At 42.8% G+C, this 16,920-nt stretch overlaps 1 protein-coding gene across 11 annotated transcripts in view; it reads right to left on the bottom strand.

Annotated features, from left to right (window-relative positions):
• Positions 1-16,920, bottom strand: part of BCAS1 (brain enriched myelin associated protein 1) — a 56,285-nt gene that overhangs the window by 15,133 nt on the left and 24,232 nt on the right. For 10 of the 11 annotated variants that reach the window (XM_075108685.1, XM_075108681.1, XM_075108686.1 and 7 more), the window contains 3 exons: positions 10,213-10,248; positions 9,674-9,877; positions 1,434-1,601 (listed from right to left, as the gene is read on the bottom strand). In XM_075108685.1, coding sequence (XP_074964786.1) covers positions 1,434-1,601; positions 9,674-9,877; positions 10,213-10,248 — 408 coding nt within the window. Of the gene's footprint in view, positions 1-1,433; positions 1,602-9,673; positions 9,878-10,212; positions 10,249-13,401; positions 13,543-16,920 lie in introns of all 11 variants that reach the window. The other variant, XM_075108677.1, reaches the window with a different exon arrangement.

Raw genomic sequence — 16,920 nt, 5'->3', positions numbered from 1 at the left:
GTGCCATATTTTTTGGTAGGGTGACATAATTTGTAGTCTTGCTTGCCACAAACACCAGCGTTTGATATGTGCTGCTCCCGAGTCACCTGCTGCATGCCTAGCACGCGCCATGGCGACGAGCCTCCATGCGGGATGACCACAAGCCCCCTTGGATTTAGGAATAAGGTTGAGATTTTTTATGAAATGACTAATTTTGTCAAGCGTTATTTGGAATTAAAGGCATATTGGATGCATGATTCTTGGCTGGTATTATGAATTTTATCTTAGATCCTCAAATAAACCAGAGTAGCTGTGTGGTAAAATAACTCTGAAGACAGAAGTAAATGCACCCATCGTGGTTTGGGCTAGAGGCTAATGAACAACTGAAAATAAAAGAGCCACTGTAATATTTTGGAAACAAAAAATGTAGATCAGGATTTGGTGTGTTGCTTGTACCATCTAGGGTCTGACTCACAAATTTTAACCATTGGCAGTGTGACTGCTCACAGCTGCACGTACCAGCGCGTGCCCGAGAGCAGACAGTTCGGACAGCCTGGGCTGTTTATTACATTGCGTTATAAGAAGACGTTTATCACGTTTTAATGTATAAGCTACTCTGACACCCGCACCACGTAGCTGCCTGAAAGATAAGACTGATTAAAACCTGAAATCTTTCATACACATTTGCAAACCTTGCCGAAATAGATGAATTGCTATATAAATCCTCAAGGCCTGCTACAATTTGTATCGGGGAAGTGTTAGTTCTAGATTTGGATTATTTTCCTGGCCACTTTTCTAGACTCTTTTGAAGAATACTGTCTGGCTGCTGTTTGTACTCAACTCCATCAGGACGGCTCTTCGTACCTACAACCACAAGACGATACGAGCCACATCATCGCCTCAGCGGTTTCCTTCTTCCCCCCAAGTCTTCCTCTGGGAAGGAAGATTGGGTTCTACTTTGTGCCTTTCTTTTTCCATCTAACGTATGACATCTTCGAAGCAGCAATTGCACCCTTTCACGTGCGAGTTTAGCTACCCTACGTAAGCTGCTAAAAAAGTTTTACCACCAAGAATACGACTCCCCGAAGCAAGCAGGGGACTTCGCAAGGGCGCAGTGCGGCTGGGTACGGCCGCGGCTGGCGGCAGGCGGTTTCCTCTAGGAGCCCCCCACCGGGGGCTCGCCCGGTGGCCATCGCGGCTGCTGGACGGAGCCCCACGGAGCCCCACGGCGGGCGTGGGGCTGCGGCGGCCCCGGGCTCTTCCTGGAGCAGCCACGAGAGGGAGATGCAGAACGCGAAATGCGGGGGATGCGCGGTGCGGGGTCACGCAGCCCTGCGTGGGCACAGCCTCCCCCCTCCGCACGCTGCTTTTCCAAAGGTTTTCCGAGAATTACCACCCCCCGCCTCGCAGCGAGCACCTCGCCCCAAACTCTTGAAATTCAGCGCTTTGCTTACCAGCTTAAAAAACTTCCTCAGGTTCGCTTTGGGGGTTTTACTTTCTTCTCTTCTAGGTTTTGCTTCTGCAGCTTCTGGGCTCTTACTCTCCTCTCTGTCAGGAGCCACGGCTTCTGAAAACGCATCTGCTTTTTCATGGCTCACGATCTCTGCTTCCTCCGATGCGTTCTGGGGTGATTTGGGGCAAATATTAAGAAAGTGGGAAGAAAAAAAAAAACCAAACCAAACAGACTTAATCCGTGAGGCTTTGGGGTTTCTTACAGAGGTTACAATCAAAGTGCTTCAGTAGCGCGGTAAGTCGGTACATCATGAACAAACGTGGCATTAAAGCATTCTCAGCGTCTCTCTATCTGTATGGGTTTCTTCAGGAATTTGATTCATCCCAATTAAAGAAAAATATATAAACTGGTGGGATTTTAAGCACTTGTTTAAACTGAAGAAACAGCCTTTCTTGATTTGCAGTACCAGTTCTCACACACAGTGATTTATCTTTGATTCTGATTTAAAAAGAACACTTAAAATTACTTACACTTACAGCAGCATGTGCCGTGAGCAGATGACACTTAGGTAAAAGCAGTAAAAATGAGAAAGATCGTGCCCAGGAGTTTGCACACAAAAGAAAGAAGCTGCTTAAGTAATTAAAACCCACCATGGACTTTATTAATTGTTAAAACTCTGCTTAACACCCTTCTTAGAGTGAAACACAAGCGCAGTGTCCCAGCCACAGCGTTCTCAGGCTGGTCACACAGGCAGCGCTAGCTCCTCTTCCCAGTTGCAAAGATATAAATGACTTCTTGGGGTACAAGATAGTTAAGTAGCTCATCTATTACTTCACTTAATCCCACGGGTCACAGTCACCCTCTTTGATAGTGATGACCCTCATTTGAATTCAAGAAAAGCCGCTGGGTACTCAGCAGCGTTGCCTTTAAAGGAGGATTTTTGGGTCCCACTGAGCTTTTGTGAATTACTGAAAAGTTCCTTCTATTATAATAGTACTTCAGCCAGGGCATGCGGTTTGTAAATTCCTCTGAAATATGGATTCCCATAAGATTTATCGATTAACCTCCTGCATGCCTCATTCCACAGCCTTCGCGAGGCTGTCCTGGGAATGCTCAACGTGCTTAAGGGAACGAGGAGACCCGTGCAGGGCAGGACGCGCGAACAGGGGGCACGTTTCTGCCATAGGAGGTGGAGGCACAGCTGGGCAGAGGCTGGACATGCATCTCCTTAGCTCACACTTCTGCCCTGGTAAATAACTTTCTTCCATGCCCTCAAAAATACTAATTAACTCCCACCTCACTGGAACTCTATGAAGAAATACCTCCCTTTCTGCCATCAAAAGAAGCTCTTATGCTAATAAGCAGGTAATTTGACCTGAAGCAAGCCCTTTACCGTTCTGCAGCTTATTGCAGGAAGGTACAGAACCTTGGAGAAGTAGGATAAGTTGCACCCTCAGCCTCCAATACTGAATCAAGTAGAAGCAGTTACCCTAGGTATTGGCATTTCAACACATGCTGCTGCTTAAAAAACCCAGCATAATTACAGCTGAAGCGTATACTGTGGTTACTATAGGAGAGAACTGCTGTAAGTCAGTCTCGATTATTTATATTTCACAATTTTTACATATACTTACAGGAATTCACATCCAACGCATGCTCATAGTTATTTTGACCAAATTAATTTTAGCCACACGAACCTGAGAAAGATTTGAAGGTAACATCAAAGAGTCTCTGCAGCCCCAGAGCCGGACGCAGAGGCAGAAATGGCTGCCCCCCCCCGCAGCAGCTTTCCGTACTACTGCCCCCAGGTACGTTTCCAATTGTCTTCAAGTCAGCGCTCCCCAGGTAGTAGCTTTAGTTTAATAGCCTTTGATGTTTTTTTTTTTCCTACAGGAGTTTAACTAAATGATTTCTGAATTGATGTAAGTTCCTGACATCCAGCAGCATCCCGTGACAAAGAACTCTACAGCTGAAGTTTGGGTTTTTTTTAAAAAAAAAGGACTTTCTTTTTGTTTGTCACTATATTTCTTTTGATACTCTCTACTGCCTTTATTTTGAGCAACAACTGATCTTTCCTGTTCACCTTTTATGTTACAGTAGCCATTGCGTATGCTTCTGTCATCTTCCTTTCTGCCACTCCTTTCTGAGCCAATAAAAAAAAAGCATTTCCTAATTTATGTAGTCCTTGATACAGACGCCATTCAATACATTTATGCACTTTTCTCTCCGCACTTTACCTTTTAGTTCTGCCATTCTTTTTTGAGCTAGGGAGACCCCACATGCAAGATGGGGACTCACCATGGACTTCTACAGCAGCACGAGAGAGATTTTGCTTTGTTCTTTGCTCCTCTTTTGTGGAAGGAATGAGCATTTTGGGGGTGGGGTAGGGGGGGCAAGAGTGATGAGGGAATAAATATTCCCTGTCCCCTGCTGCCTGAGATGACTGCAGCATAACCTGCTTCCCCACGGAATTGTAGATTTAATTTATATTTATGAACATTTTTGAGATGATCAATCTAATAATTTTAATCTATATTTCTATTCACACATACATATAATCAATTCACCATCTATTTGCTTGAAGGAAATGATTCATTGCATGAGTTGAAACAGTGGCTCAATAAAGCAGCAGCCTAGCTTCTGGGAGCTCATCATTCAAAGATTACAGTTTGGGATCGTATTACTGCCACGCTGCTCCAGCTGCAACCCAAACGAGTTTCGTCTCTCAAGCTATGTCTACACAACGGTGTTAGTGTCACTACTGAAAACAAATGCGTCCTGGGGTGAGATGCCAAACTCTGAAAAGCACTGTCTATTTAAATAAGGAAAAAGAGCTAAGTGATAGTCAACTCTTCAGAGACTGATTTGTTTAAAGTAATGGGTGACTTTTTCTTGATGGATTCCACAGGAGGCTTTAGGAAAGTTTAAATCCTGTTTTAGAATACCTTATTTTTACCTTTTTTTTTTTTTTTAAACTTAGCTATCCAACGTACCTCTGCAGTTACTTTAATTTGGTACTATTAGGCATACCAAAGTTGTCGCAGAAGTTACAGGCTATCTTGTTTAAGATCTTAGGCTTGCTATTAAAAAAATTATGATAAATTTCTTGTGATTATCTCCAGGAATCATTCTTGTATACCCATCTTCCTCTGTAAGATCGAATTAACTGATGTTGAAGATCTTCTGTTACAATTTTGTGATCTCAAAGATATCTCTGGAGGCCTAGTCCAACCTCCTGCTCAAAGTTGCTGAGGGCCTTGTCAAGTTGAGCTTACAGTAGCTCCAAGGCTGGAGGTTCCACAACTTCTGTGCCATCAGATCAGGGTATTCAGATATGCTGGCACAGAAGGAAGCTCTAGAGACATCACAAAACCCCCTCAAGTAAGACTGAGCAGGGTGACAGGTTCTTGGAGACTGATGACACACGGCCAGGGTACAGTGGTGTACTTTCAGAGATGCAGAGATTGGTCTTTCACAGTAGAAGGGAAACCCCCTTTCAGCTAAGAAGGTTTTCTGACTTACTTAAAAGACAGGAGTTTTTAATTTTTGTTCTTGTTTCCCCTAAGAAACTGGAAGAAAAACCTCCATTTCTGCATTCAAGAGAATCACCAATGTGTTTCTGGCAGGAATTGAAAGTGTAATAGGAAGAGCTTGATGAAGATAAAAAGTGAATACACTTTGAATGATGTTACATTAACCTAAACGGTTCTCTAGAGCAACGGGCTAAGCTACTTCTTTGTTTCACCTGGGAGAAAGACAAAAAATTATATCAAGTTTTGTGACTAGCTTTAGGATGAAACTGCGGTTTGTATATAATAATAATAATTTGCAAACAGCCCAGCTCTATCAGCTTCATGAGCCTTTAATGCCTAAGTGTTCTCATATATGTCAGTTATCATCTTAGACCTATAAACTGCAACAACTGAGGTCGCTGGATTCATGGGTCCAAATTTTGCCTCAGGCACAAATTGTAGTAAATTGAACTTAAGTCAGCAGCTATTTTATGCACCACGGAAAGTATTTTACTTTTTACTAGGCTCTTTGTTTCACTACGCTTGGGAAGCATTGCTCCATCTCTAAAGAGACAGTGTCCCTAGTTTTCTCTAGTAATAAGCTTATTTAAAACAGTTATGGTGGAAAGTTTGTGTCTACTCTTTGGAGTTGTCTTGGGGTTCTTGTTTTGGGGAACCGTTACTACACCATTTTCTTGTCTAGGTTCCTGACCATACAAACTGTTGCCTTACACGAGTGTAACTTGTGTTGTGACCTGGATAACTTTGACAGGAGTTTTCTTTTTGCTTTCTGCATCTTTCCTCAAAATTGAGATAAACACAATACCCTGCTTTGATCTTGTGCTAGAGCCTGAACTGGCACTCTCCACTGCATTTCATTAGACTCAGGGAATAGTTCTGTTTTTCCTGGGTCATACCTTCTTTATGAAGCAGCTTTTCTTTTATCTTAACAATATATATGAAAGATGACCTTTTGCTCAAGAAATTTCCACTTAAAAGAGCAGTTATGCTTGAGATCTGTTCCTGCTGCTCACAGACTCACAGGCGGGAAGCAGAGAGGGTTAGAGAGACTTTAATCCACCTTTCCGCCCTCCTTGGCCAATGCCAAGACAACAGAGGCTGCTGCCGTTAAGGCACCTCAGCTTCAGCCATCAACGTGCTCTTGGACCTCCACCCTGAAGCCCCCATGACCTACAGCTCCTGCCTGAACGAGCCACGCAGCAGACCTTGAGCTATTAGAGCTGAGACTATATTAACTAATTAGTATTAACCTCTGTCAGCTTATAGTTAGACCACACCGGTCTGCAAAGAGCCCAGGAGCATGGCTCTGACTCACCAGTTCAATTGCCTTTATTTGCTGGGTTGAGGAGGCGAAGGGCCCTCCCTGCTGCAAGGATGGCACCTATGGCAGCAGGCAGGCTGCGAAATGGCACCCAAAAGCCCACTGCTTATTGTCCTCCTCGCTCCCTCAACCCGGGAGGATTCTCATTAAAGCTTCTTCATCCACTTACCCAGCAAAAAACAGCCAGAATCTCCTCTCCTGCCTGGTGGGCAGCATGTTCCAGTACGGGGGCAGGTAAACTGCTCCCAGCCGGGAATATGTGCAAACTTGATAAGTCCTCAGTAATTTTAACTTTTATCTTGCACACTCCACCCAAATATTTATCTTCGCTTTCCTATGGCAGAGTATGGTTGCAGGCTCAGCAATAAAAAGGTGTTATTCTGCTTCACTTAATAGCTAACCAGCCTGCTGTTTCTATTATCAGTGCATAAATATCCCCCAGGAGAAAGGGCATGATTTTGTGGTGTTTGTATGGCAACAGAATTGCAACAGCTTAAAATTTTACTTAAAAAAAAAAAAATAAATTTGCTTTTAAAGATAATTCACAGAGCAGTCTAAATAATACTTCATCAATCACTTTCCTCCATCATTTACTGGCATGCTTTGATCAGATATAAATGAAATGTCACGTTTCTCTGCCCTAATCAGATATCTACAAGGTCTTGATAACCAGGTTTCCGACACAAATATGTGAAATTACTAACTGCAATCTTCTATTAATATTCCTTAGTATGTGGAAAAAAATGCTAGTTTGACAAACATTTAAGCAACAGTCGTGAAAATTCTGGTGCGGACCCATCAGGAAACGGGGCAAATTCTGTCGAAGGGGTTTCCATCCAAGGAGTTGAATAAAGATTTTAGTTCTCTTTCTTTTACATATTTATTCATCTGTAGTCACAGCAGCGGCATTAACTGCCACGTGTTGACAGGCACTTCATTAGCTTTACTTTGAAGTGAAAGCTCATCAGAAGATAGATATTTGAGAGACTGCCTGGAAAGAGAGAAGTTGGACCCGAATCCTGGATCTATTGAGTGTTGTGGTTGCTATTTGTTAGTTCAAAAGGAAAATCTACACACGATGGAATTATACACCTCTTTGGAACAGTTGCTAGCTTCGATCCTCCAACCTAGCAAACGGGCTGTACATTAATGGTGCCAGAAAGATAGATAAAATCACTGCAGAGAAAAAATAAAAGGCAGAATCCTCGAACCAGGCTGGGGTTGAGGCTAACCTGTACTCTGAGGACTTGTATTTTTTACTTTTTTGGGTTTTTTTAAACTTCAAGCTGACTGGGTCACTAAGGTCTTTTTCAAAGGAAATATATTATTATTCTCTGTCAGGAAAATCCAGTAAAGCAACATCAGCCTTTTGTAGGTAAGGATTTGATGTGCAAGCAGGCAGAAATATTTATTTTTTATTTTTTATTTAAAAATTCCATAGGACCAAGTTCAGTTCTGTACTGCAAAAGTTTACTCCAGAAAACTTGCAAAAACATTTGGTCTCTGGACGATTCCAGACCCAAGAAGTTCTAACTAGGCAGAAACGGCCTCATTTTACAAAGTTAAAAGTCAGATTTCACATAGTTCAGTGCATTTGGGTAAATGATTTAACTAACCCTTAATATTTTTGGTAGCAACCCAAACCTGCTCGGAGTTTCAGAGAGTTCCCTACGCTTTCCATTTACTGATGTAAGCAGCTTTATTTTAATGTCGATGTAGGATAAATTGAACCCAACACTATGGAAAAAGAGCAGGGAAGGACAGAGTTTTGGCACAAGGTTTATACCCCTGAGATGTCCGAGATCCCAAGGACTTCACGTGAAGGTTGTTGCAAGGTTAAAAAGACCCAGGGCATTACCTAGACCTAGTTTAGCTTAGCTATGAGATACGGGGAGCTGGTGTTCACCGAGGGCAGAACCAACATGACACAGAGGAGTAAAATATCTACAGCTACATTAGTTTGCGTTAGCCTGTCAAAATAAGGTTTTGAAATCTTACTAAAACCTTATCAGATTATTATTTTTTTTTTTAAACCAACCATCAGAACCAGTTAATCCCCCCCAGGAGTGATTTTTTCACTGTTTTTCTGCAAGAAAAAGAAACTTTCCTTTCTTACATGCTGTTTCTTTGTTTCTCAAATACACAAAAGGCCTTGTTGCTTTATTATGAAAATACTGGACTTTAGATTTATCACTCTCAGTTTTATACTGAAACTGCACACAACCATTTGCCAGAAGGCCTCTTTTTTTTCTTATTTTGTCCTGATGTTCGGCACACATCCTGCTTCCCATCTCTGTTTTCAAATAAGCCAGACTACTCAGACAGAGGAGGAGGTTTCCGTAGCAACAGTAACTATATAAAACCCCTCCCTGTCCCTCTCCTTCACAACTCTCCTTTCATTCCAAGTACCTGATTTGCCCAGTTCCAGAGGAAAATAAGTCGGGAGGTGTTTCTGTTTCAAGCTTAGATTGTTTACAAGCACGTTTACTCTGTAAATATCTAAACACCTTCATTTTTTCAACATACCCGAACCGTATCTCCATGTCACTGCCCAGGGAGGGCAAAAACAGCTGAAGAAGCTGCAGGGCGAACCGCTCTGTCAGCATCTGTGTGTTTGGAAGCTTTTCATTTCTGGGATTTGAACTTGAACAGAAGCCCAGGAAAGCAGTTATTCAACATACAGTGACTCAGTAAAGTTTCATACAGCTCTTCTCTTAAATGAACAGAGAAGAGAATAAGCCTTCAGCTTATAAACGACCGAGGATCATAGAAACAGGAACCACGTTTCCCAAGTTAGTCCTAATTTTAGTTAAAATCATTGTTCAACCTGAGGAAAAATATATCTTCCCAAGCAATCGACCTCCGTCCCCAACCTTAAAGACGGATCTGCTCCAGTATGAAGCTTTTATGTCTACTGAGTAAGAATAAACCCACCAGATTCCAGGTTTTCAGACCCTGAGAACTAAATCAAACAGTTCTCAAAAACGAAACGTGCTTTCCTAGCTCTATTATTGACATAATTTGGTAAAGAACACCAAATTTCTGTAGGATTTTTAACAAGCACATTGAAGTAGCAGCGTGATGTTCCTTCTTCCATAACATCGTTCAAAAAATAGTACAGGCAGATTTAAAAGACTACTTTTTCATAAGATTCCTCTGCGGGAGTCTAACTGCCATTACTGGCCACGCGCGTACGTGACTGCCCCAAAGCTCCCCTATGCGTTTGTAACCGGGCACAGCATTTACGCCCCTCATGCGTTTAGCACGTGGGTCGCGCTCAGCTTTGCCGATACGACTGCTTTACCGTAGCTCTATGCTTAGCGATAACTCTAGACGCTGCGTGAAGAGGGAGCTGTGGGACGCACCAGCTCCGAAATCCAGACGTACCTTTTTCCAAAAGAGCTTGCTCAGCGGCATAGGGGTGGACGACGCTTTCTCCTTCGTCACCTCTCTGGGGGCTTCGGCGGCTGCTGCCTGCTGTTGGGCTGCAGCCTCGGGGGCTTTTGCATTCTGCTTAGTTGCCTGCGGCTCTTGGGAGGAAGGGACGCTTTTGTCCGGTTTTACAGAGGTAACCGGCTGCTGTTCGGTGCTCTGGAAAGAAACACGAACACGCAGGTTATCGGAAGCGCGTGAGGGACGTTGCAGGGCATTCGGGCATCGCCTGGCACAAGGGGCAAGCGCGCAGCGGACCACCATGGCACAGGAGCGCCGTGCAACAGGGTGCCGCTCGTGAGCTGCATTGCCCCGTCCTTGCAGATGAATTAGTGCCTTGAACAGAGGAAGCAAATAACGTAGTAACCCACCCCTTGTAACAGAAATGATTGATTAAGAAATTAAAACAGTGTCTTTGAGATGGCAAACGACAGCAAGAATAATTACCCTTTGACTGCGTTATTCATACAGATAACTCGAATCATCCTACTCACTTTGGTATTAGTTGTCTGTTGCGTCTCTTTTGCAGCCTGGAGGGAAACAAAGCACAAAGACAAGTCTGTCCCCAGCAACGTCGGCACTCACAGTTACAACAGTTCAGGAATTGTCTGTGTCACAAATTATTTTATTTTTAGCGAATGTTTGTGAAAGTCCTGGCTCCTGCAACCATGGAAACTGATCTCTGGCCGAGGCGAGGCTGCCCGAAGGGACGGCCGTCTCGCATCCTTCTACCTTGCGTTGAATCGCTTTGCGCTCATGCTACCATGCCTGCAGTCCTCAGCTTGTTCTTTAAAAATACGTGTATTTATAGATGCATTCCCAGTTTCTCCAGGTAAGGCATTACACTGGATTTTATGACATTAGCGGGCATTTTTTTTGTGAGCTGGGTCTGCGTGTGCAGCTTCCCGCGCACACACGTACAAGCCAGAGCTGGGTCTTTTCCACTGGGGGAATTGCAGACCAGTCAGGGATGTGCAAACCTTGCCTCCAAAGCAGGAGGCTTTGCTTTCTGGGACACAAAACTGAGGCAGACGACTGCCTGGAAATGAAGGGCATAGAACAGCAGAGGCTTTATAACTTAGAAGCAGGTGTTGCAGCTCCATAAAGAGAAGCTCTGAGGGTGCTGCAGGCTCGGTTAGTCCATCCGCTCACACTTTTGCACATTAGGTGGGAGTTACTTTTTTTGTGTGCAAAAAAAATCATTCACAGGGATGTGGTTTCATCAAAATACACAAAGCCAAGAAGGATGCTGTTTGTTAAACGCCTTTCTGACCGGTGATATATATCAGTATCTACAGTCCAGCATTGCTTACACCAAAGATTAATAGCTGAACTGTAAAAAAGAGGAGCAGCAAGCCACAAACTCAAGTAGATGTGAGCCCAGCACCCCCGGGCTCAGGCAGCCTGCCACACACTTCACAGATTTCTTGAAAGAATAGGTGAGAGTTATTTTGCAGGAGCCAAGAACTTCTTTTTGTGGTTAGCTCTAACGAACAAGATCCAGAGCAAGTGGTAAAGAAAGGAGTGTAATGCCACAAGCTGGCTTCGGTACTAGTGCTGAAAATGAGTGATTAACCCTTCTGAGTCAAAATTCCATAAATAAGTACAGATATACTGCAAAACTGGCATGAAATGCAGGGCAAATAGACAGGGATGGGAGTAGAAGAACTGGCAGGGACCCGGCTGTCGAGGGCCATCCAAACTCAGTCTTTGAGGTCAAATCCCATCCCATCAGCTTATGTTATGGATTTATATTAGGAAGCACATTGCTGTTGGGAAGCAGCATTGACAAGTTGCTTTAAAGTTAGTATTGATGTAAACACAGGACACCGAAAGACAATGTTTGTTAAGCTAAGAGTAAATCTTTTCTTAGCCAAGGTACCGAGAAGTGCGATGTGGAAGACTTGCAGAGACGGAGCTTTCAGCGAGCGCAAAGTGCTCAAAATGAAATATGACTACGTATATTAAAATGATCATTTCAAAGGGAATTCATTACCTATTCATCTAGCTGACACATCACGCCAAGGCATTTAAAATGAAGAGACATAAACAGACCCTTTTTTTTTTTTTTACTACAGGCGATAACTTCAGGCCTTGCCCGGCCCATCATTGCTCTGATTTGAATTTTCACTTTCAATCAGCTTTATAAGCAAATTGTTGGTGCCATTTTAATTCTTCTTTTTTATTCTTAATGTGTCATGAATGATACCCCACTTATTGTTTCTGTATTTTGTATGTGGAAAGGAAGCTGTGAAAATGAACTCAGAAACAAGAAAAAAACTATTTAAAAAGTAACGGCATTTTATAGGGCAGATTTTTTTCTTACTGTAAAAATTCAGTGCTGTTGCATTCTTTCAAGATAACTGCTTTCATTCCAGACCAAGTCTTTAAAATTCTATCAAATAGCCTAATGAAAACCAATCATCTCTCCCAACAGCTCATGGTGAGATTTTCAAATATTGTAGAAGAAACTTAGCACCTTAAAATATGCTAGCCAGGTATGTATTTATTTTTTTACCAGGAAGCCCTAAATCATTACGAACAAGTAATTCATATTTTAATTGTATTAAATATCAAAGCTATTAGCTCTTAATGTAGTATATACAAGATGAGATCTTAACTTTAAGCTGTTGGCAAGAGCTGTAGGTTTATAACCACTGGGAAGATTATTATTCCTTCAGTAATATGCAGATGACATTTTTATCTAAAAAATGAGACAGTGGAGAGAACATTTTTGTTTTGAAAATGCCTTAAAGGACTCCCTTTGCCTTGTGCCCCTGATTATAAAGCCCCCTACTCACCAGAAATTCCACGTGGGTGTTCTGAGTGAGCATTAAATATTAATTACTTTCCTCCCCCAGTGGAAGGGTCTCTGCTTCTGCATTCTTTAGGCTAAAAAGCTACAATTCTCTGCTTCCATGCCACACAGCACCAGGGCAAATTACCTTCTTCACAGAACACAGAAACGCCCAAATATGGACCTTGAGAGCAAAGCTGATGAGAAGTTTTCAGTGACTTTTTAAAAAGAGATATAAGCTAATGTCTTCTAAGACAATTATTTGCACAAAAAAATGTGCCTTTTGAACTTTGAAGTATCTTTGAAAACCAAACTTTTTCCATCCAAACTAAACTTCCAATTCAGTTGACAATTACTTTTCTTGTTTTGAGCGAAAAGTAACCATTTCTGACGGAAATTCCACGCTCTGACCTCCTCTGTGCCATTTCAGATGCCCCAGTTCACAAAATGTTAACCGCAGGGCAGCGCAGGTTAAGGCAATGTGGATCACGAAGCCTTAAGTGTAGTTAGACCGAGCTCTTAAACCTGTCCTGTCATTGCAGGCGCTGTTCATATCTGCATAATTCATTGTCAGTACCTTTAATCTTATTTTACGTGGCCAGGGAGGTTTAGTCAGGGTTAGTAAGAGTAACTGGGAAGCGCATAGCAGGGAAGGTTAGAGGAATCGTTTCAGAATCCTGAATTCACAGATGGTATAACGAGAGAAACGTTGCGCATGAAGCTTGTTTTCATACACGTGGCACAGAAATGCTCACGCCAGTGGTTTTCAGAGCACTGCACAGCTGGCCAGATGCTGATTTCAGTTACCAATTAAACAGCTTTGCTCTGTGAGAGGAGCCATCTGTTACTGCTCAGGGTTCCGCTCTTGCCAGAGGTTCATACAGACCTTGTGCCTAAAGAGTTTACTAAATGTACTGTGTCCTAGCTTGGGACTCTCTGCCTTCTTTTTCTTGGCTCCTTTAGTCTGGGATTCTGCCGCCGTCTTCGGAGCAGGTTGCCCACCATGGCCTTTTTCCGCTTTCGATCCCTTTCGTACAACAGCATTTGAAGTTGAATACTTATTGCAGAGTTCTTATTTGGTTCAGGAAAAACATTCACTCATACATCTTGTATTAAACCCAAACATTTCCTTTTTGCCCTAGACAACAAATTGTGTTTTCAATTCTCAGTTCTCCTTGGACTTTCTTTGACATAAGTAGCGAAATAAATATAAAAGCTAGGGCAATCCAGTTGACTCAAACTAAACCACAATTTGCCCTCCAAATTCTTCACTAAACAAAGCTCAAAGATCGAGACTTCTGTACTTTAAATGTGTAAGTAACCAACTGAATCTGGGATTTATCAGTTTAAAATAGGCAGATACATAAATCGTTGAAAATACCTTCATTCTTTTTATTGTAGTATTATAGGGACTTTAAAATGTTTCACATAATGCATTATTTATGAAAAGGGCAGTATGAATATTCATGATATATATGTTATATTAAATATTTTAAATCCCCCAAATGTTCATGAAGTAAGTTAAAAACAAAAGTATCAGAAAAATAGTAGTGATAGACTGATACTAAAAGGGTTGAACCAGAAAGAGCTGCTTCCTTTTCCTGCCGTTCTAAACGCCCGCAGAAGGCAACCAGCGCCCACTGACATTAGAGACGGGATCTCTCAAAATCTAGGCACCACATTGGAAAACCCACTCCTGAGCGCTATAAATTAAAGAAAAACATTGATACTGATGTCTAGATGGAAAAAGCAGTATCAGGCTATTTTTAAGCCGACTCCCTGCAGCTCAGTGCAGGAGCTACCCCGCCTGGTGGGCAGGGTGGAGGTGGCCCTGCTCAGATGCGTGACTTTTCTACAAGTCTTGAAGAAACTTGCGTAACATTTGCCAAAGCATTCCATTGAAACTTTTTACAGCATTGGAAAAAAAAATACATTTCCAAATTCAAGAATCTCTTAAAAATTTCACTGTTCAAGCCCCCCCTTCCCTTCACCAAAGTTCAACACAACCCCCTGGATTTATCAGTGCAAGAAAAAAGCTTAAAATTTCATGTTATGGACAATAAGGGTGGGTTTTTTCCCCCTTCCCCACCATCTTCACCTTTTCAATAATAAAAAAGGAGGGGGACACAAAGCCACAAGTATCTAAGGTTGCTTAACTGAGCTTCAACATAAACAAGTTAACACAAGAGCCTGTTCTATGGTAACTGCACTGTAGATATGGGCATAACGTTGACTAATCACAAATAACACGGGGTAGAATTCTTCACCCTTCAGCGGTTCACAGTGTCAGGTTTCAAAGCAGTAAGATGTACTTAGTACAACAGAAGGTGTAGTATTTTTTACTTCTGCTTGCTAGTATCCTGGACTTCATTCTGGTCTCCTTGAAAAATTTATTTCCTGATTTAATTAAGAGTCAGGCCTGTATATAGTGAAGGAATACAGATTTTGAAAATCCTATTTCAATGACAGATGACCCAAGCGTTCACCCTCCAGGTAATTAGCTTGTCCTTCCGCAAGCTTCAGTTACACTTTACATTGCACATTTTCTTGTACGCTTGAACAAGGCAAAAATAAAAGCTTCCAACCAGAAAAAAGCTTTAAAGTGAGTTGCCAAAAATTTCCAGGAACTATGGAAGCATGAAGAAACCCGAACTCCAAAGAAACAATGAGCCTACAGGATTTACAACGTGAAGTATCAAGCACTGTGGTCCACCACGACTAGCAGGGTTAGGAGGAAAGGTCCAGGGTACAGAATGGACCACTCTGAGCACGTGAAGTTGAGATCTTTGTCTCAAGCTTGTTTTATTCAGTGCAGTTACACACTCCCTACAAAGTGCCTTGTACTATGAAGACACTGGGGCCCGTCGCGTCGAAGCTGGCCCTTCCCCCCCCCCCCCCCAATATTCTGCGCCATTCACTGAGCGCTTGGGAATACCGAGATGCAGGAACAAATCAGGAGCTGCTACGGGAGGGTCAAATAGGTGGTTTGTGGCAGGTGTGATCTGAATGCCATGTCGGTTAGCATAACCTCGCAGAGGATCAATCGCTCCAAGGAAGTATGACTCAAGTCAAACTCCTGTGTTTACACAGATGAAATGACAATCATTAAGGGCGCGCCCAGGCTGCTGAAAGCATACATGCCTTTAGTCAGCTGATTAAAGCCAGAGGCGTTGCTGATGACAGCACGTTGCTACAAAACCCACCGAGATCCGCTTTGCTGATGTCACACGCCTCTGCATTTCAGCGGGGAGGGGGGCGGAACATGCCACCATGCTTGGCAGAGCTGAGGTGGGCTGCGGCTGCTTCTCAGATTTATGAGAAAGCTTGTCTCTCCTCTTCGCCATGGGAGAGCACTGCCCAGAGACCCTGGGGACGTACCAGCCCTTGTGTGACAAAACCCAGCTCCTCCCTGCAAAGGAGGCGCACGAGCAGCCAAAATGACAGGGCGACAGGACTCAAAGGCACAGCGGCCCCTGTGCCAGCGGCACTTAGGAGAGGCTCAGACGGCACGAAGGGGAAAGCCCCGCTCAAGAACACATCCTTACCATTAAGACCAAAGTTATTTCTCAGAAGAAATGCTTATTATTTCATGATACCTGTCAGCTGAAAAATCTGCAGCTTTTTAATATGACAGTGGATAAATTCACCAGTATAAAATATTTTTCCTTTAATGTAGTGGAAATGTCATTCTTTGTATCAGGAAGATCGCGAAGATAAAGAAATTCTTTGTAAAAAAAACAACTCCCATTTAACCTCTATATAATGAGTTTGCATATCCTGCTAGTCATCTGGATGTGTTTACCCTCAGAGGTGTGATAGCAAACCAAACCCCAACAGCATATTTGTTTCCCAATTACAGTACACCCACACCAACAGTCACCTGTTAGAGAAGCACATGGGTGCGCTCGATAAGGTCGGGTGAGCAAACAGGACTCAGCAACTGGGGTTTTCAGAAATTGTTGAGAGCACTACAAGTCTCACTGAAACAGTGCAATTCGATAACTCCTTTTTTTGGATATCTTGGAAGACCTTTAGCCCTGGTTGACCATTTCCAGAATTATTGTGCTATAATCGGGGAGTGACGTGTATCCTCCAAGTACTCACCAAGCTGTCTGGAGAGCCTGACAGCACCATTTCAGTACCAGGTGATATAAAAAAATTGAACGGGACAAAAAGGATAAAAAATAGGGCAGAAAACAAGAGTGTTGATGCCTGTAGTGATTTTGGCTACCTGATAGTTGCATGGAAAGACCATTTCCTCTTTTAGGGTTTCATTCTTCATGTGTTAATCAAATTTTATCACGGGCGTTGCAAGAAAAACTTTAGTTATTAGTCACAACAATGCATAAGGACATTGAATGTTCCCAGTTATGCAGCCAGTGATGTGCCTGGAAGCCACTGAAAC

Source organism: Phalacrocorax aristotelis, chromosome 13, assembly GCF_949628215.1.
Source record: "Phalacrocorax aristotelis chromosome 13, bGulAri2.1, whole genome shotgun sequence".
NCBI lineage: Eukaryota > Metazoa > Chordata > Aves > Suliformes > Phalacrocoracidae > Phalacrocorax > Phalacrocorax aristotelis.
This window is presented reverse-complemented; position numbering and strand designations above follow the sequence as displayed.